Source organism: Oncorhynchus mykiss, chromosome 6 (assembly GCF_013265735.2).
Source record: "Oncorhynchus mykiss isolate Arlee chromosome 6, USDA_OmykA_1.1, whole genome shotgun sequence".
Taxonomy (NCBI): Eukaryota; Metazoa; Chordata; class Actinopteri; order Salmoniformes; family Salmonidae; genus Oncorhynchus; species Oncorhynchus mykiss.
The window spans coordinates 93,448,540-93,471,950 of record NC_048570.1 but is presented as its reverse complement, the minus strand read 5'-3'; the positions used below and the strand labels follow the sequence as shown (position 1 = coordinate 93,471,950).

The 23,411-nt window shown below is 48.0% G+C and overlaps 1 protein-coding gene across 1 annotated transcript in view; it reads right to left on the bottom strand.

Annotated features, from left to right (window-relative positions):
• The window catches only part of LOC118964985 (junctophilin-3-like), a 28,258-nt gene extending 7,835 nt beyond the window's left edge, over positions 1-20,423 (bottom strand). Inside the window, exons 1-3 of the mRNA XM_036981609.1 lie at positions 18,949-20,423; positions 3,756-4,043; positions 3,014-3,518 (exon numbers count right to left, since the gene is read on the bottom strand). Coding sequence (XP_036837504.1) covers positions 3,014-3,518; positions 3,756-4,043; positions 18,949-19,330 — 1,175 coding nt within the window. The 5' untranslated portion in view covers positions 19,331-20,423. The remainder of the gene's footprint in view (positions 1-3,013; positions 3,519-3,755; positions 4,044-18,948) is intronic.
• Between the last annotated feature and the right edge of the window lie 2,988 nt (positions 20,424-23,411).

Genomic DNA, 23,411 nt, shown 5'->3' with positions numbered 1-23,411 from the left:
GGTCCTAACAGGACAGAACAGACATCCACTGTATCACCATGGTCCTAACAGGACAGCTCAGCCATCCACTGTATCACCATGATCCCAACAGGACAGCTCAGCCATCCACTGTATCACCATGATCCCAACAGGACAGCTCAGCCATCCACTGTATCACCATGATCCCAACAGGACAGCTCAGCCATCCACTGTATCACCATGATCCTAACAGGACAGCTCAGCCATCCACTGTATCACCATGATCCCAACAGGACAGCTCAGCCATCCACTGTATCACCATGTTCCTAACAGGACAGCTCAGCCATCCACTGTATCACCATGATCCCAACAGGACAGAACAGACATCCACTGTATCACCATGGTCCTAACAGGACAGCTCAGCCATCCACTGTATCACCATGATCCTAACAGGACAGCTCAGCCATTCACTGTATCACCATGATCCCAACAGGACAGCTCAGCCATCCACTGTATCACCATGATCCTAACAGGACAGCTCAGCCATCCACTGTATCACCATGATCCCAACAGGACAGAACAGACATCCACTGTATCACCATGATCCCAACAGGACAGAACAGACATCCACTGTATCACCATGTTCCTAACAGGACAGCTCAGCCATCCACTGTATCACCATGGTCCTAACAGGACAGCTCAGCCATCCACTGTATCACCATGATCCCAACAGGACAGCTCAGCCATCCACTGTATCACCATGTTCCTAACAGGACAGCTCAGCCATCCACTGTATCACCATGGTCCTAACAGGACAGCTCAGCCATCCACTGTATCACCATGATCCCAACAGGACAGAACAGCCATCCACTGTATCACCATGATCCCAACAGGACAGAACAGCCATCCACTGTATCACCATGATCCCAACAGGACAGCTCAGCCATCCACTGTATCACCATTATCCCAACAGGACTGCTCAGCCATCCACTGTATCACTATGATCCCAACAGGACTGCTCAGCCATCCACTGTATCACCATGATCCCAACAGGACAGCTCAGCCATCCACTGTATCACCATGTTCCTAACAGGACAGAACAGACATCCACTGTATCACCATTATCCCAACAGGACTGCTCAGCCATCCACTGTATCACTATGATCCCAACAGGACTGCTCAGCCATCCACTGTATCACCACAATCCCTTACTGTTCTCTTTCTGACGGTAGCATCGGCTCAAATTTAATCAATTCACCACAACAGGATGTCTTCTTTTTTTATTGATTTGTTTTACTTGACATAATACAGTCATCCAAAACAATCAATCTGCATGGATTCGTTTTTTCTAAGGAAATGGTTTGCTTGCTTGGTGAACAACTTCAGAATTTGTCTGACCTGTTACCTCAGTACGGTACAACCATACTGCTTGAAGAGTTGCTGAGACTACAGGTCTATTGGACCCCTAGGGACAGTTTACCTGACCCAGATTAAACCTATTTCTGGACTTAAAAACAACCTTTCATGGATATTCTCAACTAGGCCTTTTAGTCTGGAAACCGGCCCATTTGGCACATCGCAAGATAACAGAGAATCTTTAAGTGCACTTGTCAAAGACAAAGATGTTGGCCACCTTCTCCGGCTCCCTAACCTAAGCCTAACCTTATCCTTAGCTCTAACCCCACTATTGTTACCACAGCAACAGAGATCTCCGGCTCCCTAACCTAAGCCTAACCTTATCCTTAGCTCTAACCCCACTATTGTTACCACAGCAACAGAGATCTCCGGCTCCCTAACCTAAGCCTAACCTTACCCCTAGCTCTAACCCCACTACTGTTACCACAGCAACAGAGATCTCCGGCTCCCTAACCTAAGCCTAACCTTACCCCTAGCTCTAACACCACTACTGTTACCAAAGCAACAGAGATCTCCGGTTCCCTAACCTAAGCCTAACCTTAGCCTTAGCTCTAACCCGTCTACTGTTATCACAGCAACAGAGATCTCCGGCTCCCTAACCTAAGCCTAACCTTAGCCTTAGCTCTAACCCGACTACTGTTACCACAGCAACAGAGATCTCCGGCTCCCTAACCTAAGCCTAACCTTACCCCTAGCTCTAACCCGACTACTGTTACCACAGCAACAGAGATCTCCGGCTCCCTAACCTAAGCCTAACCTTACCCCTAGCTCTAACCCGACTACTGTTACCACAGCAACAGAGATCTCCGGCTCCCTAACCTAAGCCTAACCTTACCCCTAGCTCTAACCCGACTACTGTTACCACAGCAACAGAGATCTCCGGCTCCCTAACCTAAGCCTAACCTTAGCCTTAGCTCTAACCCGACTACTGTTACCACAGCAACAGAGATCTCCGGCTCCGTAACCTAAGCCTAACCTTACCCCTAGCTCTAACCCGACTACTGTTACCACAGCAACAGAGATCTCCGGCTCCCTAACCTAAGCCTAACCTTAGCCTTAGCTCTAACCCGACTACTGTTACCACAGCAACAGAGATCTCCGGCTCCCTAACCTAAGCCTAACCTTAGCCTTAGCTCTAACCCGAATACTGTTACCACAGCAACAGAGATCTCCGGCTCCTTAACCTAAGCCTAACCTTAGCCATAGCTCTAACCCGACTACTGTTACCACAGCAACAGAGATCTCCGGTTCCCTAACCTAAGCCTAACCTTAGCCTTAGCTCTAACCCCGACTACTGTTACCACAGCAACAGAGATCAACACCATGTTTCTCACCTGGACAGGGCGATCTCTGCCTTCTGCTTGGCGATGTCTGCAGCTAGCTCTAAATCCGACTACTGTTACCACAGCAACAGAGATCAACACCATGTTTCTCACCTGGACAGGGCGATCTCTGCCTTCTGCATGGCGATGTCTGCAGCTAGCTCTAACCCAACTACTGTTACCACAGCAACAGAGATCAACACCATGTTTCTCACCTGGACAGGGCGATCTCTGCCTTCTGCTTGGCGATGTCTGCAGCTAGCTCTAACCCCGACTACTGTTACCACAGCAACAGAGATCAACACCATGTTTCTCACCTGGACAGGGCGATCTCTGCCTTCTGCTTGGCGATGTCTGCAGCCTTCTCAGCCGCTTCCACAGCCCGCTCCACCTTCTCCCTGATCTTACTGGCTCTCAGAGGAATCAGGTTCTTCCGCTTCCCGCTGACCAGCGCGTTCTGCTTGTACTTCCCTTCCTCTTTGGTGCTGTCGGGGAACGTTGTACAGCCGTAACCATGGCGCTTGTTGGCCACCCACTCCCCCTCGTAGCGTAGACCGTCGGAGCGCCGGCTCACGCCCCAACCCGCCCGCTGGTCACTGCGCCACTCGCCGGCGTAGGCCTCGGTGACCGTGGCATCCACAGGAGCGCCCTGCTCGCCATCCTGGCTAGCGTTGGAGTGTATGTCGGAGGCGGCAGAGGAGACGGTGCTCATGCCGGCCTCGCTGCAGAACGAGCTCTGTTTACTCAGCTGGCTGGCCAGGGAACTCTTGGACTCGGAGCGACGCAGCTTCAGACCACTCAGGATCGACTGACGGAAACGGCCTGGGACATGAAACGACACAACGTTATTTATCCTACAAAATACGATACGATGCAACTTTACAGAAATGGACTACTGACATACAAACACAAGCGTGACATAATAACACAGGCAACGGGGAATCCAGTCCATGTCAATGTGCCAATAGATTTGACTAGAAAAGCAGGGCTAATGGATATTGAAGTATTAGCTCATAGAACCCAACCAGCTGCCCACAAACAGCACATCAGAAGTCTCACCTTTCCTCTTCCCCCGACGGTCCGCCTCGCTGGGCGCAGTCAGAGCGAAGCCCCCCCTCCCCACGGGACTCCCGACCAGCCCGCCCCCCACCACCCCGTCGGCAGGCGAGATGGCGGTCCCGGCGCCGTCCTCCAGCGGGGTGGGGGGGCCGTGGCTGTGCTCGGAGCGGAGGGAGTTTATGGACGTGCGAAGCGGGTAGAGGATGACGGCCGCCATGCCGTATGGCACGCTCTGCCGGACCCCATAGCCGTGCCGCATCCCCCCCAGCCACTGGCCCTGGAACGTACCTATAGGAGAGAGTCACAGGGGTCGAATTATAGGGCGATCTGAGGGCATGCATTGCACCACATAACCAATTAGGTCACCCCCCCCCCCCCCCCCCCCCCAGAAAGGTGCATGGATGGAAAGAGACATAACCAATTAGGCCCCCCCCCCAGAAAGGTGCATGGATGGAAAGAGACATAACCAATTAGGCCCCCCCCCCAGAAAGGTGCATGGATGGAAAGAGACATAACCAATTAGGCCCCCCCCCAGAAAGGTGCATGGATGGAAAGAGACATAACCAATTAGGCCCCCCCCCCAGAAAGGTGCATGGATGGAAAGAGGCATAACCAATTAGGTCACCCCCCCGTAACATAAGGCTTATCATGAGACACTATAAAAGGCTGTCAGTGCCTATAACAAGTTATAAAGCATTATAGCTGCATGAGTTGTGACATCGTATTTCATTGGGAGAAAACTCTCACGTTGGGTAGCAGGAAGTGACTAACTGATATCACACACACATGGCTTGTTTATTCCATCTGAATCAACTAGGGCCTTTAAGAGAGTGAGCCATTATCTTACGTCACCATTCCAGCTCTGCTACCTGGTTTACTGCAGGTGAAGGGGTCTTAAAGGACTATATGATGGGATGAATGGTGGGGAACCACTGTGTGTATATATGAAAGCAATATGGGGACATAAGAGGTCCAAGGCTGATCATAGGTGTGGAACCTGCAAGTGTATATGGTGAAGCCAGATGGAGGAGCCCCTGAGAAGAACCAAGGGATGAGGGTTGTCCTGGACGTGACACAGGGACTCCGTGGCCACAACAATCAAGATGTAATACCTTTTTTTTTTTACTTGGCACAAGCTGGGACAGGAGCTCCTCAAGAGGAAGATAGCAGGAACATTAGGAAAAAAACAAGCCAGAGCTCCTCAAGAGGAAGATAGCAGGAACATTAGGAAAAAAACAAGCCAGAGCTCCTCAAGAGGAAGCTAGCAGGAACATTAGGAAAAAAACAAGCCAGAGCTCCCACCCACAGCTGTTGAATACACGAAACAGGCCTTTCAATTCCTCTAAGTTTGTGTTCGCGGCCGACACGTCCCGAGTGTCCTACTTGCCAAAGAAAGGCAAAAAAATGTGGTATTTATGAGTCCGCTGCATAGAAATGGGAGAATCGGTTGACAAAGAACATCAGAAAAACCAGAAATCATAATGGATTACAACGCCACAAAAGGAGGAGTGGAGACAAGCTGGTGATTGGCTCCAGCTGCAGAACATTTCTGGACGTCTCGGCGTACAACGCGTTTGTCATCTGGATGGTGTTGAACCCAGATAGGAACAGAGAGAAGCTCCAGAGGAGACGGATCTTTCTCGAAGAGCTGGGCAAGGCATTGGCTAGACCTCAAAATCCAGAGGAGGCGTCACATCCCAAAGACCCCAGCCATCCGCCCGACCCACAGAACCAACAACTCCAATACTGGAAGTGTGAGCGATGTTGTTGTATGTGTGTGTGTGTGTCTGACTCTCCTACCTTGGCTTGCTGTAACCATATACAGTATGTGAGTGAGTGAGATGTTAGTAAAATCCCTGAACTAAGAGTTTTCATCATTCTAGAGCAACAAGAAGAAGCGTTGCGATGTGTGTGGATCCAAGAAGGACAGGAAGTCACAGTACACATACATCAAGTGCAATTAATTGTCACACGCTGATCTGTTTCACCTGTCTTGTGATTGTCTCCACCCCCTCCAGGCGTCGCTTATTTTCCACAGTGTATTTATCCCTGTGTTTCCTGTCTCTCTGCCCCAGTGTATGTATCCCTGTGTTCCCTGTCTCTCTGCTCCAGTGTATTTATCCCTGTGTTTCCTGTGTCTCTGCCCCAGTGTGTTTATCCCTGTGTTTCCTGTCTCTCTGCTCCAGTGTATTTATCCCTGTGTTTCCTGTCTCTCTGTGCCAGTGTATTTATCCCTGCGTTTCCTGTCTCTCTGTGCCAGTGTATTTATCCCTGTGTTTCCTGTCTCTCTGTACCAGTGTATTTATCGCTGTGTTTCCTGTCTCTCTGCCCCAGTGTATATATATCTCTGTGTTTCCTGTCTCTCTGCCCCAGTGTATATATATCCATGTGTTTCCTGTCTCTCTGCCCCAGTGTATTTATCCCTGTGTTTCCTGTCTCTCTGCCCCAGTGTATTTATCCCTGTGTTTCCTGTCTCTCTGTGTCAGTGTATTTATCCCTGTGTTTCCTGTCTCTCTGTGTCAGTGTATTTATCCCTGTGTTTCCTGTCTCTCTGTGTCAGTGTATTTATCCCTGTGTTTCCTGTCTCTCTGTGTCAGTGTATTTATCCCTGTGTTTCCTGTCTCTCTGTGTCAGTGTATTTATCCCTGTGTTTCCTGTCTCTCTGTGTCAGTGTATTTATCCCTGTGTTTCCTGTCTCTCTGTGTCAGTGTATTTATCCCTGTGTATCCTGTCTCTCTGTGCCAGTTCATCTTGTTTGTTTTTCAAGTCAACCAGCGATTTTCCCTTCTCCTGCTTCTCTTCTCTTTTTCTAGTCCTCGTGATTTTTTGACCCTTTGCCTGTTTTCTGGACTCTGTACCCGCCTGCCTGACCATTCTGCCTGCCTGCCACTCTGTACCCGCCTGCCTGACCATTCTGCCTGCCCATACCTCGAGCCTGCCTGCCACTCTGTACCCGCCTGCCTGACCATTCTGCCTGCCCAGACCTCGAGCCTGCCTGCCACTCTGTACCCGCCTGCCTGACCATTCTGCCTGCCTGACCATTCTGCCTGCCTGACCATTCTGCCTGCCTGACCATTCTGCCTGCCACTCTGTACCTCCTGTACTCTGAACTGGTTTTGACCTTTTGCCTGTCCACGACCATGCTCTTGTGTGTCTGCATCTGGGTCTAGTCTTGTGCCCTTATATAAATAAATTTGCAAAACACAGAAACTCTGTCTCTCATGTGGTGTGTCAACTGGCCTTCATTTGTGTTCAATGGGGCTCATTTATCATTTCCATAAAATACTGTATGTAAAATGTGTCCTTCCAATTTGTTCAGTTCAAAGCAATAAACATCAGTAGTGATGAAAACCTTGTTTCATTTATATTTGTTCAAGATAAACATTCTTTATTCCACCCATGTCTTGATTATAATTACGTTTTATTTAAAAAAAAAAAAGAATAGCACTTTTATTGATAAGTGTGATTTAGCAGAGGTAAATGGTAAATATTAGCCATGTATGCTGTCTATACTGCTTGTAATTGATATAAGTCAACATCTAAGTATTTAGTATTAAGTATGTTTACTTAAATTGTTATGGCTGAATTGATTTAAAAACCCAATAATGTTGTGGGTCCATCAGACCATCAGACCCGAGAAGATCGGGAGAATAACAAAAACATGAACGCCACACAGGGGTTAAATATCATGACCGCACATCACGTCATGACAACTGTTTAAATATCATGACCGCACATCACGTCATGACAACTGTTTAAATATCATGACCGCACATCATGTCACGACAACACGCCATGACAACACGTCATGACAACCGTTTAAATATCACTGACCGCACATCACGTCATGACAACCGTTTAAATATCATGGACAGCACATCATGTCATGACAACAGGTTAAATATCATGGACCGCAAATCATGTCAAGACAACAGCTCTCTACCTCAGGCAAAATCATGTTTTTCATTTTCCATTGATTAAAACTAAGATATTGGGTTTTATTTCACAACTTGGCTGAAACCCGACCGCAAATAATGATCCGTTTTTATCTTATGTTGTTTTATACAGTAGATTGTTTAAAGAGAGTTTCCATCTCATTTCACTAGTGAGGCTTTTAACGCGAACATATACACGTTTTAGTGTCCGGGATAGGCCTAATAAACGGTATTTCACCTCCATTTCAATCATCTAAAAACAGAGGAATGACGTCCTGAACCTTCGCTGTGGTGTGTCTGTCAAAGTGTAAGAGATCGGGACCTGTCCATGGTGCTGAAAAGCAGATCGCAATAGACAAAGCTATGCTGCGCCGACCCCCATGTAAATACCGATTCATGTTATTAGCCTACACTACACACAATATTACATGTGTAGCTGTTGGTATAGCGACAATAGCACGTTTATTGGGTTGTGGAAAATGTGTCAGCTCGTTCGTGCTATATTCATCTCCCAGGTGAGAGACCGAAGAGAGAGAGGTGCTCTCTCTCGTGACGCAGTCTTTATTTTTTTTTTTTTTTTTATCTAATTCTGGAGTGTTATTACGGTCGCCTCCGCTACTTCATAAACCAAATAACACCAAGGTTATCTGCTGGTATGTAAACCATTGCGGTACATCTGATATTAGACTACAGGCTACGATGGTAAACAACCTCTAGCTACACCGATACAGCAGCTACGGATCTGGTTTCCATGGTCCCCTCTGCATCACTTATTGACCCCTCTCTCTACCTTTCCCTATCTCGAACTCTCTTCCTCCCTCTCTTCCTCCCTCACTCTACCGCTCTACCTTTCCCTATCTCTACCTCTCTTCCTCCCTCACTCTACCTCCCTCTCTTCCTCCCTCACTCTACCTCCCTCTCTTCCTCCCTCACTCTGAGCGATGTTGTTGTATGTGTGTGTGTGTGTCTGACTCTCCTACCTTGGCTTGCTGTAACCATATACAGTATGTGAGTGAGTGAGATGTTAGTAAAATCCCTGAACTAAGAGTTTTCATCATTCTAGAGCAACAAGAAGAAGCGTTGCGATGTGTGTGGATCCAAGAAGGACAGGAAGTCACAGTACACATACATCAAGTGCAATTAATTGTCACACGCTGATCTGTTTCACCTGTCTTGTGATTGTCTCCACCCCCTCCAGGCGTCGCTTATTTTCCACAGTGTATTTATCCCTGTGTTTCCTGTCTCTCTGCCCCAGTGTATGTATCCCTGTGTTCCCTGTCTCTCTGCTCCAGTGTATTTATCCCTGTGTTTCCTGTGTCTCTGCCCCAGTGTGTTTATCCCTGTGTTTCCTGTCTCTCTGCTCCAGTGTATTTATCCCTGTGTTTCCTGTCTCTCTGTGCCAGTGTATTTATCCCTGCGTTTCCTGTCTCTCTGTGCCAGTGTATTTATCCCTGTGTTTCCTGTCTCTCTGTACCAGTGTATTTATCGCTGTGTTTCCTGTCTCTCTGCCCCAGTGTATATATATCTCTGTGTTTCCTGTCTCTCTGCCCCAGTGTATATATATCCATGTGTTTCCTGTCTCTCTGCCCCAGTGTATTTATCCCTGTGTTTCCTGTCTCTCTGCCCCAGTGTATTTATCCCTGTGTTTCCTGTCTCTCTGTGTCAGTGTATTTATCCCTGTGTTTCCTGTCTCTCTGTGTCAGTGTATTTATCCCTGTGTTTCCTGTCTCTCTGTGTCAGTGTATTTATCCCTGTGTTTCCTGTCTCTCTGTGTCAGTGTATTTATCCCTGTGTTTCCTGTCTCTCTGTGTCAGTGTATTTATCCCTGTGTTTCCTGTCTCTCTGTGTCAGTGTATTTATCCCTGTGTTTCCTGTCTCTCTGTGTCAGTGTATTTATCCCTGTGTATCCTGTCTCTCTGTGCCAGTTCATCTTGTTTGTTTTTCAAGTCAACCAGCGATTTTCCCTTCTCCTGCTTCTCTTCTCTTTTTCTAGTCCTCGTGATTTTTTGACCCTTTGCCTGTTTTCTGGACTCTGTACCCGCCTGCCTGACCATTCTGCCTGCCTGCCACTCTGTACCCGCCTGCCTGACCATTCTGCCTGCCCATACCTCGAGCCTGCCTGCCACTCTGTACCCGCCTGCCTGACCATTCTGCCTGCCCAGACCTCGAGCCTGCCTGCCACTCTGTACCCGCCTGCCTGACCATTCTGCCTGCCTGACCATTCTGCCTGCCTGACCATTCTGCCTGCCACTCTGTACCTCCTGTACTCTGAACTGGTTTTGACCTTTTGCCTGTCCACGACCATGCTCTTGTGTGTCTGCATCTGGGTCTAGTCTTGTGCCCTTATATAAATAAATTTGCAAAACACAGAAACTCTGTCTCTCATGTGGTGTGTCAACTGGCCTTCATTTGTGTTCAATGGGGCTCATTTATCATTTCCATAAAATACTGTATGTAAAATGTGTCCTTCCAATTTGTTCAGTTCAAAGCAATAAACATCAGTAGTGATGAAAACCTTGTTTCATTTATATTTGTTCAAGATAAACATTCTTTATTCCACCCATGTCTTGATTATAATTACGTTTTATTTAAAAAAAAAAAAGAATAGCACTTTTATTGATAAGTGTGATTTAGCAGAGGTAAATGGTAAATATTAGCCATGTATGCTGTCTATACTGCTTGTAATTGATATAAGTCAACATCTAAGTATTTAGTATTAAGTATGTTTACTTAAATTGTTATGGCTGAATTGATTTAAAAACCCAATAATGTTGTGGGTCCATCAGACCATCAGACCCGAGAAGATCGGGAGAATAACAAAAACATGAACGCCACACAGGGGTTAAATATCATGACCGCACATCACGTCATGACAACTGTTTAAATATCATGACCGCACATCACGTCATGACAACTGTTTAAATATCATGACCGCACATCATGTCACGACAACACGCCATGACAACACGTCATGACAACCGTTTAAATATCACTGACCGCACATCACGTCATGACAACCGTTTAAATATCATGGACAGCACATCATGTCATGACAACAGGTTAAATATCATGGACCGCAAATCATGTCAAGACAACAGCTCTCTACCTCAGGCAAAATCATGTTTTTCATTTTCCATTGATTAAAACTAAGATATTGGGTTTTATTTCACAACTTGGCTGAAACCCGACCGCAAATAATGATCCGTTTTTATCTTATGTTGTTTTATACAGTAGATTGTTTAAAGAGAGTTTCCATCTCATTTCACTAGTGAGGCTTTTAACGCGAACATATACACGTTTTAGTGTCCGGGATAGGCCTAATAAACGGTATTTCACCTCCATTTCAATCATCTAAAAACAGAGGAATGACGTCCTGAACCTTCGCTGTGGTGTGTCTGTCAAAGTGTAAGAGATCGGGACCTGTCCATGGTGCTGAAAAGCAGATCGCAATAGACAAAGCTATGCTGCGCCGACCCCCATGTAAATACCGATTCATGTTATTAGCCTACACTACACACAATATTACATGTGTAGCTGTTGGTATAGCGACAATAGCACGTTTATTGGGTTGTGGAAAATGTGTCAGCTCGTTCGTGCTATATTCATCTCCCAGGTGAGAGACCGAAGAGAGAGAGGTGCTCTCTCTCGTGACGCAGTCTTTATTTTTTTTATTTTTTTTATCTAATTCTGGAGTGTTATTACGGTCGCCTCCGCTACTTCATAAACCAAATAACACCAAGGTTATCTGCTGGTATGTAAACCATTGCGGTACATCTGATATTAGACTACAGGCTACGATGGTAAACAACCTCTAGCTACACCGATACAGCAGCTACGGATCTGGTTTCCATGGTCCCCTCTGCATCACTTATTGACCCCTCTCTCTACCTTTCCCTATCTCGAACTCTCTTCCTCCCTCTCTTCCTCCCTCACTCTACCGCTCTACCTTTCCCTATCTCTACCTCTCTTCCTCCCTCACTCTACCTCCCTCTCTTCCTCCCTCACTCTACCTCCCTCTCTTCCTCCCTCACTCTACCGCTCTACCTTTCCCTATCTCTACCTCTCTTCCTCCCTCACTCTACCTACCTCTCTTCCTACCTCACTCTACCTCCCTCTCTTCCTCCCCCGGCACCCCTCCCTGCCTCTCTCGGCTCATCCCGGTTTAGTGCAATGGAGTTGCTTTGGTTATCAAACGGCCTAGATTAAGGACAGTTTGACATTTACTGTGTGTGTGTGTGTGGGGGGGGGGGGGGGACATGCGCAGGTAGCCTACAGGACACTTTTTAAGTAGCCTAGTTAAATTAATACATTTTAAAAGTTAAGTTAGGTAACCAATATTTAGACAATATTGAAGCGTTTGAGGTCAAGGAATAGCTACTCTGATTGTTAAGGAGGCAGAACGCGCGTTAATCTTTCCTGAATAACTGGGCCTGCTGGGCGCATGAGACTGTGTGGCTACACAATGTAGGACGACTTGGGGGAATGACGACGGGCAACAGTATCAGAAGGAAAAATACAGCCAGACGGTCCTGTACTGCGCCTTTTCTAGATCAAGAGTAGACCCGCAATTCATCCAGACGGAATGAAACATTCAAATATCGGGGCTTTTGCGCCATTATTCAATGACATTTTCACTTCAGTTTACAGTATTTCACTCACTTGAAAACAATAATGCAGTATTCATTTTAATGTGTTGTTGTAGGTTAGTCTAGGGAGGATCAGTGTGGTGTTGTAGGCTAGTCTAGGGAGGATCATTGTGGTGTTGTAGGCTAGTCTAGGGAGGATCATTGTGGTGTTGTAGGCTAGTCTAGGGAGGATCAGTGTGGTGTTGTAGGCTAGTCTAAGGAGGATCATTGTGTTGTTGTAGGCTAGTCTAGGGAGGATCAGTGTGGTGTTGTAGGCTAGTCTAGGGAGGATCATTGTGGTGTTGTAGGCTAGTCTAAGGAGGATCATTGTGTTGTTGTAGGCTAGTCTAGGGAGGATCATTGTGTTGTTGTAGGCTAGTCTAGGGAGGATCATTGTGTTGTTGTAGGCTAGTCTAGGGAGGATCATTGTGGTGTTGTAGGCTAGTCTAGGGAGGATCATTGTGTTGTTGTAGGCTAGTCTAGGGAGGATCATTGTGTTGTTGTAGGCTAGTCTAAGGAGGATCATTGTGTTGTTGTAGGCTAGTCTAAGGAGGATCATTGTGTTGTTGTAGGCTAGTCTAGGGAGGATCATTGTGTTGTTGTAGGCTAGTCTAGGGAGGATCATTGTGTTGTTGTAGGCTAGTCTAGGGAGGATCATTGTGTTGTTGTAGGCTAGTCTAGGGAGGATCATTGTGGTGTTGTAGGCTAGTCTAGGGAGGATCATTGTGGTTATGTAGGCTAGTCTAGGGAGGATCATTGTGTTGTAGGCTAGTCTAGGGAGGATCATTGTGGTGTTGTAGGCTAGTCTAGGGAGGATCAGTGTGGTGTTGTAGGCTAGTCTAGGGAGGATCATTGTGGTGTTGTAGGCTAGTCTAGGGAGGATCATTGTGTTGTTGTAGGCTAGTTTAGGTAGGATCATTGTGTTGTTGTAGGCTAGTCTAGGGAGGATCATTGTGTTGTTGTAGGCTAGTCTAGGGAGGATCATTGTGTTGTTGTAGGCTAGTCTAGGGAGGATCATTGTGGTGTTGTAGGCTAGTCTAGGGAGGAGCATTGTGTTGTTGTAGGCTAGTTTAGGTAGGATCATTGTGTTGTTGTAGGCTAGTCTAGGGAGGATCATTGTGGTGTTGTAGGCTAGTCTAGGGAGGATCATTGTGGTGTTGTAGGCTAGTCTAGGGAGGATCATTGTGGTGTTGTAGGCTAGTCTATGGAGGATCATTGTGTTGTTGTAGGCTATTCTAGGGAGGATCATTGTGTTGTAGGCTAGTCTAGGGAGGATCATTGTGGTGTTGTAGGCTAGTCTAGGGAGGATCATTGTGGTGTTGTAGGCTAGTCTAGGGAGGATCATTGTGGTGTTGTAGGCTAGTCTAGGGAGGATCATTGTGGTGTTGTAGGCTAGTCTATGGAGGATCATTGTGTTGTTGTAGGCTAGTCTAGGGAGGATCAGTGTGTTGTTGTAGGCTAGTCTAAGGAGGATCATTGTGTTGTTGTAGGCTAGTTTAGGTAGGTTCATTGTCACCAAGGCCATATAAATGTAATTAGCTGATACGTTATTTTAAAAAGAGAGGCGAGCCAGCGAAAAGAGAAAAAATATCATCATAAAAAATCTAATAAAAGTTGTACCCTTTTTAATAATACTAAACATCTTCTGTACAACACCTAGCGACCTCACCGACATATTTGAGCCTTTTGGTATTCCCACTTCTGACACCAACCAATGGCAGGGCAAGGGAGTGAAACCGGGTCATTGGCGTGAAAGGAAAACCCCCATAATGCATCGTGCCAATAGGGTGGACCCACTCTCTATATGAGGGAATCCTTATATACAGTAAGTTACATTTGTTTCAGCTGCGTGTCTTCACTCTTATTTCATGTGTAATGACACACCTGGCCTTTCCTCTGTACCTGGCCTCTCCTCTGTACCTGGCCTCTCCTCTGCACCTGGCCTCTCCTCTGTACCTGGCCTCACCTCTGCACCTGGCCTTTCCTCTGCACCTGGCCTCTCCTCTGCACCTGGCCTCTCCTCTGTACCTGGCCTCTCCTCTGTACCTGGCCTCACCTCTGCACCTGGCCTCTCCTCTGCACCTGGCCTCTCCTCTGAACCTGGCCTCTCCTCTGCACCTGGCCTCTCCTCTGCACCTGGCCTCTCCTCTGCACCTGGCCTCTCCTCTGCACCTGGCCTCTCCTCTACACCTGGCCTCTCCTCTGCACCTGGCCTCTCCTCTGCACCTGGCCTCTCCTCTACACCTGGCCTCTCCTCTGCACCTGGCCTCTCCTCTACACCTGGCCTCTCCTCTACACCTGGCCTCTCCTCTGCACCTGACCTCTCCTCTGCACCTGACCTCTCCTCTGCACCTGGCCTCTCCTCTACACCTGACCTCTCCTCTACACCTGGCATCTCCTCTACACCTGACCTCTCCTCTGCACCTGGCCTCTCCTCTACACCTGGCCTCTCCTCTGCACCTGACCTCTCCTCTGCACCTGGCCTATCCTCTGTACCTGGCCTCTCCTCTACACCTGGCCTCTCCTCTGCACATGGTCTCTCCTCTGCACCTGACCTCTCCTCTACACCTGGCCTATCCTCTACACCTGGCCTCTCCTCTACACCTGGCCTCTCCTCTACACCTGGCCTCTCCTCTACACCTGGCCTCTCCTCTGCACATGGTCTCTCCTCTGCACCTGACCTCTCCTCTGCACCTGACCTCTCCTCTACACCTGGCCTATCCTCTACACCTGGCCTATCCTCTGTACCTGGCCTCTCCTCTACACCTGGCCTCTCCTCTACACCTGACCTCTCCTCTGCACATGGTCTCTCCTCTGCACCTGACCTCTCCTCTGCACCTGGCCTATCCTCTGTACCTGGCCTCTACTCTACACCTGGCCTATCCTCTACACCTGACCTCTCCTCTACACCTGACCTCTCCTCTACACATGGTCTCTCCTCTGCACCTGACCTCTCCTCTGCACCTGGCCTATCCTCTGTACCTGGCCTCTACTCTACACCTGGCCTATCCTCTACACCTGACCTCTCCTCTGCACCTGACCTCTCCTCTACACCTGGCCTATCCTCTACACCTGGCCTATCCTCTGTACCTGGCCTCTCCTCTACACCTGGCCTCTCCTCTACACCTGACCTCTCCTCTGCACATGGTCTCTCCTCTGCACCTGACCTCTCCTCTGCACCTGGCCTATCCTCTGTACCTGGCCTCTACTCTACACCTGACCTCTCCTCTACACCTGACCTCTCCTCTACACCTGACCTCTCCTCTGCACCTGACCTCTCCTCTGTACCTGGCCTCTCCTCTACACCTGGCCTCTACTCTACACCTGACCTCTCCTCTACACCTGACCTCTCCTCTGCACCTGACCTCTCCTCTACACCTGGCCTCTACTCTACACCTGACCTCTCCTCTACACCTGACCTCTCCTCTGCACCTGACCTCTCCTCTGTACCTGGCCTCTCCTCTACACCTGACCTCTCCTCTACACCTGACCTCTCCTCTGCACCTGGCCTCTCCTCTACACCTGGCCTCTACTCTACACCTGACCTCTCCTCTACACCTGACCTCTCCTCTACACCTGACCTCTCCTCTGTACCTGGCCTCTCCTCTGTACCTGGCCTCTCCTCTACACCTGGCCTCTCCTCTGCACCTGGTCTCTTCGCTGCCAATCAGTTATTCCTCTACGTTCTTCTGGATTTATATAGAAAATTGATGCAGATTCGAATGATTTTATGTGTGGCATGATTGCTAGTTAACCTATTGCAGATCTGGACAAACGATCCACCTACCACTATTGTCACTATGTACAGAGGGCAGGATAGAGTTGACTGTATACTAAACGTGTAGAAAAGTGTAGAGCATAAGGGAAATACCAAAACACCTTGGTAGGGGAGGAGCGTGCAGGCAGATTAGGAAATGTGGATGTATTGAAGAAATTATTTTGTTAAACCTGCAAAATGGGGAATGTAAACCAGGAGAAAATGCACTACCCTCCCCTGTGCCTAATAATAAAAATAAATAAAAATCCCCCATCCTTCCCCAAAGCAAAACAAAAAGCTAGACAAACCTCCCTTATTTTGGACCGGCCCACCTCAGTCAATTTCAAACTGTCCCTTTGCGCCCAAGTCAGAAAACCCCAGTGACAATGCCAAAGCACCAATCAGGGCGCAGAACACAGAGAGTCTCCAGTGACAGGCTGACCTGCTGTCTCGGCGTTACCATGGCGATTTACAGTACAGAGGCGTCTGTGGTATAATGCAGAGAGCGAGAGAGGGATTGGGGAGAAAGAGAATGGATGTGTATATAGTAGGGAAGAATAGAGGAGGGGGAATAGGGGAGAGGGGATAGAGGAGGGGGAATAGAGGAGGAAGAATAGAGGAGGGGGAATATAGGAGAGAGGAATAGAGGAGGGGGGATAGAGGAGGGGGAACAGAGGAGGGGGGATAGAGGAGGGGGAACAGAGGAGAGAGGAATAGAGGAGGGGGAATAGAGGAGGGGGAATAGGGGAGCGGGGATAGAGGAGGGGGAATAGAGGAGGAAGAATAGAGGAGGGGGAATAGAGGAGAGAGGAATAGAGGAGGGGGGATAGAGGAGGGGGAACAGAGGAGGGGGGATATAGGAGGGGGAACAGAGGAGAGAGGAATAGAGGAGGGGGAATAGATGAGGGAGGAATAGAGGATGGGGGATAGAGGAGGGATGGAAAGAAGAGGGGGAATAGAGAAGGGGGGAATAGAGGAGGAGGCATAGAGGAGAAGGCATAGAGGAGGGGGAATAGAGGGGGGATAGAGGAGGGGGAATAGAGGAGGAGGAATAGAGGAGGAGGAAGAGAGGAGGGGGGATATAGGAGGGGGGAAGAGAGGAGGGGGAATAGAGGAGGGGGAATAGATAAGGAGGAATAGAGAAGGGGGAATAGAGGAGGGGGAGTAGAGGAGGAGGAATAGAGGAGGGGGAATAGAGGAGAATGCATAGAGGAGGGGGAATAGAGGAGGAGGAATAGAGGGTTGAGGAATAGAGGAGGGGAAATAAAGGAGGGGGGAATAGAGGAAGGGGAATAGAGGAGGAAGAATAGAGGAGGGGGAATAGAGGAGGGGGAATAGAGGAGGGAGGAATAGAGGAGGGGGAATAGAGGAGAGAGGAATGGAGGAGGAAGAATATAGGAGGGGGAATAGAGGAGGGGGAATAGAGGAGGGAGAAATAGAGGAGGGAGAAATAGAGGAGGGGGAATAGAGGAGGGAGGAATAGAGGAGGAGGAATAGAGGAGGAGGAATAGAGGAGGGGGAATAGAGGAGGAGGAATAGAGGAGGAGGAATAGAGGAGGGAAAATAGAGGAGGGAGAAATAGAGGAGGGAGGAATAGAGGAGGGAGAATAGAGGAGGAGGAATAGAGGAGGAGGAATAGAGGAGGGGGAATAGAGGATGAAGGAATAGAGGAGGAGGAATAGAGGAGGAGGAATAGAGGAGGGAGGAATAGAGGAGGGGGAATAGAGAAGGAGAAATAGAGGTTTGGGGAATAGAGATTCTGAGAGGATATAACGACTCAACAGGCTTCAAATAAGATGGTGGCAGGCAGTCAGATGCTATATACATGTAAAAACACTGATGCATTTCAGTTAGCTGACATTACTGGCAGCATCATTGTTTGTCTTTGCGTGGTAACATGTACTATACTGCTAGCCCACATTAAGTGTTCTGCTTTCACACCACTTTATTACAGAACTGGAAATAGCAATATAGCCTACATACTCTGTCTTTGTAAAGCTTGCACACACACATAGGGCCTAGCCCAGATCCAGACCTAGTCCTGAATGTTCTCTGGGATCTAGTGCCAGTTTGCAGGGGCTCCTCTCTGATTCAGCTATCCCAGATCCAGACCCTGAATGTTCTCTAGGATCTAGTGCCAGTCTGCAGGGGCGCCTCTCTGATTCAGCTAGCCCAGATCCAGACCTAGCCCTGAATGTTCTCTAGGATCTAGTGCCAGTCTGCAGGGACTCCTCTCTGTTTCAGCTAGCCCAGATCCAGACCTAGTCCTGAATATTCTCTAGGATCTAGTGCCAGTCTGCAGGGGCTCCTCTCTGATTCAGCTAGCTCAGATCCAGACAGAGTCCTGAATGTTCTCTAGGATCTAGTGCCAGTCTGCAGGGGCTCCTCTCTGATTCAGCTAGCTCAGATCCAGACAGAGTCCTGAATGTTCTCTAGGATCTAGTGCAAGTCTGCAGGGGCTCCTCTCTGATTCAGCTAGCTCAGATCCAGACAGAGTCCTGAATGTTCTCTAGGATCTAGTGCCAGTCTGCAGGGGCTCCTCTCGGATTCTCTGTATGTTTCAGACCTATTACTGCCGACTGGGGAGGTGACCTGTATATTGTTATCAATCCCAGCTGAAATAGTTCTCAGATATGGGATAACCATTTCAGATACAAGGGGAGGCAGGTAGAGATACTGTATGAAAAGAGATGGAGAGAACAGAATACAATGGGATGAGGGTTGAAAGGAGGATGAGAGGTACAGGGTAAGGAGAGGGTAGAGTGACCCTTATAGCACCTGTTTTATAGTGGGTTAACACCAAAAGAGAATGAAGACAAGTGTGCTGCATAGTAAGAGCAACCTCAGCTTGATGGCTTGGTGTGTCCCTTCCTTACCTCCATCGGAGTACGTCTCAGTCCCGTATCCATCCTGCAGGCCGTTGCTCCAGGTCCCTTCGTAACGGGCCCCGCTAACCGTGCTCTCCAGTTGGCCGTAGCGTCCCTTGAAGCCCTGCGTCCACTCCCCTCTGTAGTCCCAGCGGCCCTTGCTCTCCACGCCCACGCCGTGGCGTTTCCCCTGCGCCCACGTGCCCTGGTAGCTATTCCCGCTGGGCCAGGTGTAGACGCCCAGGACCTCGAAGCCGTGGCTCCAGGCCCCGGCGTACTCCCCCTGACCCTGTGGCCCTGTGCAGACCCCCCGGCCATGGGCCTTGCCCTGCTCCCACCCTCCACAGTACGACCCCCCGTCATCAAAGTCAAACCTGCCTCCAGTGGACATGCATGAAACAGGTTTAGGCAAAATCCTCAGAACGTCAAGAAGAGAAAATCACGGTGACACAGAAAGATCAGGGCCGGGAGGCGAAGATGGAGATAGAATCATGGAGGTTTAGATCTCCTAGTATTTCCCTTTACCTTGTTGTTGTTTTTTTTAATGATAATGGAATCAAAAACAGGTTCCCCGTCTTGTACAGAGCAGGGCTTGGTCCAGAGAACATCACCTGGGACGGAGAGAGAGGTTTCATCTGTCTGTCAATGGAGGTGGCAGGGTCTGGATCTCGGTCTGGGCCTGGCGCGACGTTAAGGATGCTAGATGCTACTGCCGGCCGAGCATTCTGCTTCCCATGGCTGTATGCGCTCCTCCTCCTCCTCCTCCTCCACCCTCCTCCTCCTCCTCCACCCTCCTCGCCAGCTGGGATGGCACTAACCCACTCACCTCTTCGTTGGCTGGGGCACTCCAGACAGGCTAGGCCCAGGCTTTTCTAATAGTCCCAGAGGCCCTGACGACAGCAGCGCCACAGCACAGCACAGCCTGATGAGCTCAATCAGACATACCACCACCACCCGTCTAGCTGTGCCGTACTGGCACACAGAAATGGAGAGAGGATAGAGATGGGAGAGGGAGAGAGGATAGAGACGGGAGAGAGATCGTACCTCACCAGTACGCCCCAGAAATAAACAGAGATGGGCTATAGCCATAGAATGGGTTGGAAACATCCGAACACACACATCCGTAAACACACACACACACACACTGAACACACACACACCTCAGACGACCTAACTGTGTATTTCCCCTTTGCACCCCTCTTCTTCTGTCTTGTTCTCTCCTTCCTCCTCCTCCTCCTCACTGTGCTCCTGCAGCGCTGTAGCGATGGAGCTGCAGTCTCTCCTGAACAACATGGGAGGAGGGTTGATGCAACAACAAAATATATATATAATGATTGTCTTCCTTTCCTCTTAATCTTCTGTATTTAGAGCTCAACCCCCTTATGTCTGGGTCGTTAATATATCCAGTTTCCCACAAGTCAAATGGTGGTGGTCTCTCGGTCTCTTCTCTCCCTTGCTTTCGCTCTCTCTCTCTCTCTCTCTCTCTCGCTCTAAAATCTGCTCATTACTGAAGGACTGGTCCACCCCATCCAATACCCCTCCCCCACATGCTCCCTCTCTCCCTCCCTCCTCCTGCAGGCTCTTAAAGAGACAGGGATACAGGGACAGGGGAAGAGCAGCGTGTGTTCGGTTCACTGCAACTGGCCCTTTGGGGATAAATCCTGCTTTCCCAAATTACCTAGCGGTCTAATGATCTACCTCTCTCTCTCTCTCTCTCTCTCTCTCTCTGTCTCTCTCTCTCTCTGTCTCTCTCTATTTCTCTCTCTCTCTCTCTCTCTCTCTCTCTCTCTCTCTCTCTCCTCTCTACCTTTCTCTCTCTCTCTCTCTCTCTCTCTCTCTCTCTCTCTCTCTCTCTCTCTCTCTCTCTCTCTCTCTCTCTCTCTCTACCTTTCTCTCAATTCAATTCAAGGGGCTTTATTGGCATGGGAAACATATATGTTAACATTGCCAAAGCAAGTGAAGTAGATAATATACAAAAGTGAAATAAACAATAAAAATTAACAGTCAACATTACACTCACAAAACTTCCAAAAGAATAAAGACATTACAAATATCATAGTATATATATACAGTGTTGTAATGATGTGCAAATGGTTAAAGATAAAATAAATAAGCATAAATAAGGGTTGTATTTACAATGGTGTTTGTTCTTCACTGGTTGACCTTTTCTTGTGGCAACAGGTCACAAATCTTGCTGCTGTGATGGCACACTGTGGAATTTCACCCAGTAGATATGGGAGTTTATCAAAACCGGGATTGTTTTCAAATTCTTTGTGGATCTGTGTAATCTGAGGGAAATATGTGTCTCTAATATGGCCATACAATGGGCAGGAGGTTGGGAAGTGCAGCTCAGTTTCCACCTCATTTTGTGGGCAATGTGCACATAGCCTGTCTTCTCCTGAGAGCCAGGTCTGTCTACGGCGGCCTTTCTCAATAGCAAGACTATGCTCACTGAGTCTGTACATAGTCAAAACTTTCCTTAAGTTTGGGTCAGTCACAGTGGACAGGTATTCTGCCACTGTGTACTCTCTGTTTATGGCCAAATATCATCCCAGTTTGCTCAGTTTTTTTGTTAATTCTTTCCAATGTGTTAGGTAATTATCTTTTTGTTGTCTCATGATTTGGTTGGGTCTAATTGTGTTGCTGTCCTGGGGCTCTGTGGAGTCTGTTTGTGTTTGTGAACAGAGCCCCAGGACCAGCTTGCTTAGGGGACTCTTCTCCAGGTTCATCTCTCTGTAGGTGATGGCTTTGTTATGGAAGGTTTGGGAATCGCTTCCTGTTTCCTCTTTAAGAGAAACAACTGGAAAGTCAGCTATGTATTTAGTTGTATACTAGTGGCTCTGTGTCTGTGATTGTCTGATTCGCAAAGTGTACTTTGGACTTAATTTCTGTATTATAACATTGTAATAAAACAAAGCAGACAAACTGATGAGATGACTTCCGACTGACACAACCTTTAGTTGGAGTTCTCCTGCTCTTCTTCTGGCCAATTGCATGTCAGAGAGTCAATAGATCTTTACTGTGCATCATGAGATCCATTGTCTTCAGAAAGCATTCATACTCCTTGACTTATTCCACATCTTGTTGTGTCACAGCCTGCATTTAAAATGGATAAAAACATTTTCCTCACCCATCTACACACAATACCTCATAATGACATATTGAAAACATTATTTTAGACATTTTTGCTAATATATTGAAAATACAGAAATATCACAATTATGTAACCACTGCTAAGGGCACTGCAGCAGCGCCAGCTGTGCCACCAGAGAATCTGGGTTCCCGCCCAGGCTCTGTCGTAACCGGCCGCGACCGGGAGGTCCGTGGGGCGACGCACAATTGGCCTAGCGTCGTCCGGGTTAGGGAGGGTTTGGTCGGTAGGGGTGTCCTTGTCTCATCGCGCACCAGCGACTCCTGTGGCGGGCCGGGCGCAGTGCACGCTAACCAAGGTTGCCAGTTGCACGGTGTTTCCTCCGACACATTGGTGCGGCTGGCTTCCGGGTTGGATGCGCGCTGTGTTAAGAAGCAGTGCGGCTTGCTTGGGTTGTGTATCGGAGTATGCATGACTTTCGACCTTCGTCTCTCCCGAGCCTGTACAGGAGTTGTAGCGATGAGACAAGATAGTAGCGACTAACAATTGGATACCACGAAATTGGGGAGAAAAAGGGGGTAAAATTATTATTATTATTTTTTTTTTTAAGTATTCACACAGTCAATACTCTGGGATGTAGAACCACCTTGGTTCTACATCTCTGAGTTGTCTTGGGTATGTCTGTATCAGCTTTGAGTCGTCTTGGGGATGTATCAGCTTAGAGTCGTGTTGGGTGTGTCTGTATCAGCTTTGTACATCTGGATTTAAGGATTTTCTCCCATTCTTCTCTGCAGATTTTGTCTCAGGCTATGTATGTTAAGTTAGATGGGGAGTGGCGGTGAACAGCAATCTTCAAGTCTTTCCACAAAAGTGTGGGCTTTGGCCACTCAAGGACTTTCACATTCTTATTCTGAACCTTAATAAAAACATATGTGCAGAATATAAATCTAAATGTATTTCCTGTTGAAGCTTCTGTTTCTTCCACATCCCAGTCAGCCTGTCCATAAGACATCCTAATGTATATAGCACTCTATATCGTGTACAGTGGGAAGAAAAAGGTTGTGATACCCTTTAGCATTATCTGTCTTTCTGCATAAATTGGTCATCTGATCTTCATCTAAGTCACAACAACAGACAAACATAGTCTGCTTAAACTAATAACACACAAACAATGATATGTTTTCATGTCTTTATTGAACACACCGTGTAAACATTCACAGTGCATTGTGGGAAAAGTATGCTGACGCTCCTTTGGCAGCAATAACCTCAACCAAATATTTTCTGTAGTTGCGGATCAGACCTGCATAACGATCAGGAAGAATTTTGGACCGTTCCTCTTTACAAAACTGTTTCAGTTCAGCAATATTCTTGGGATGTCAGG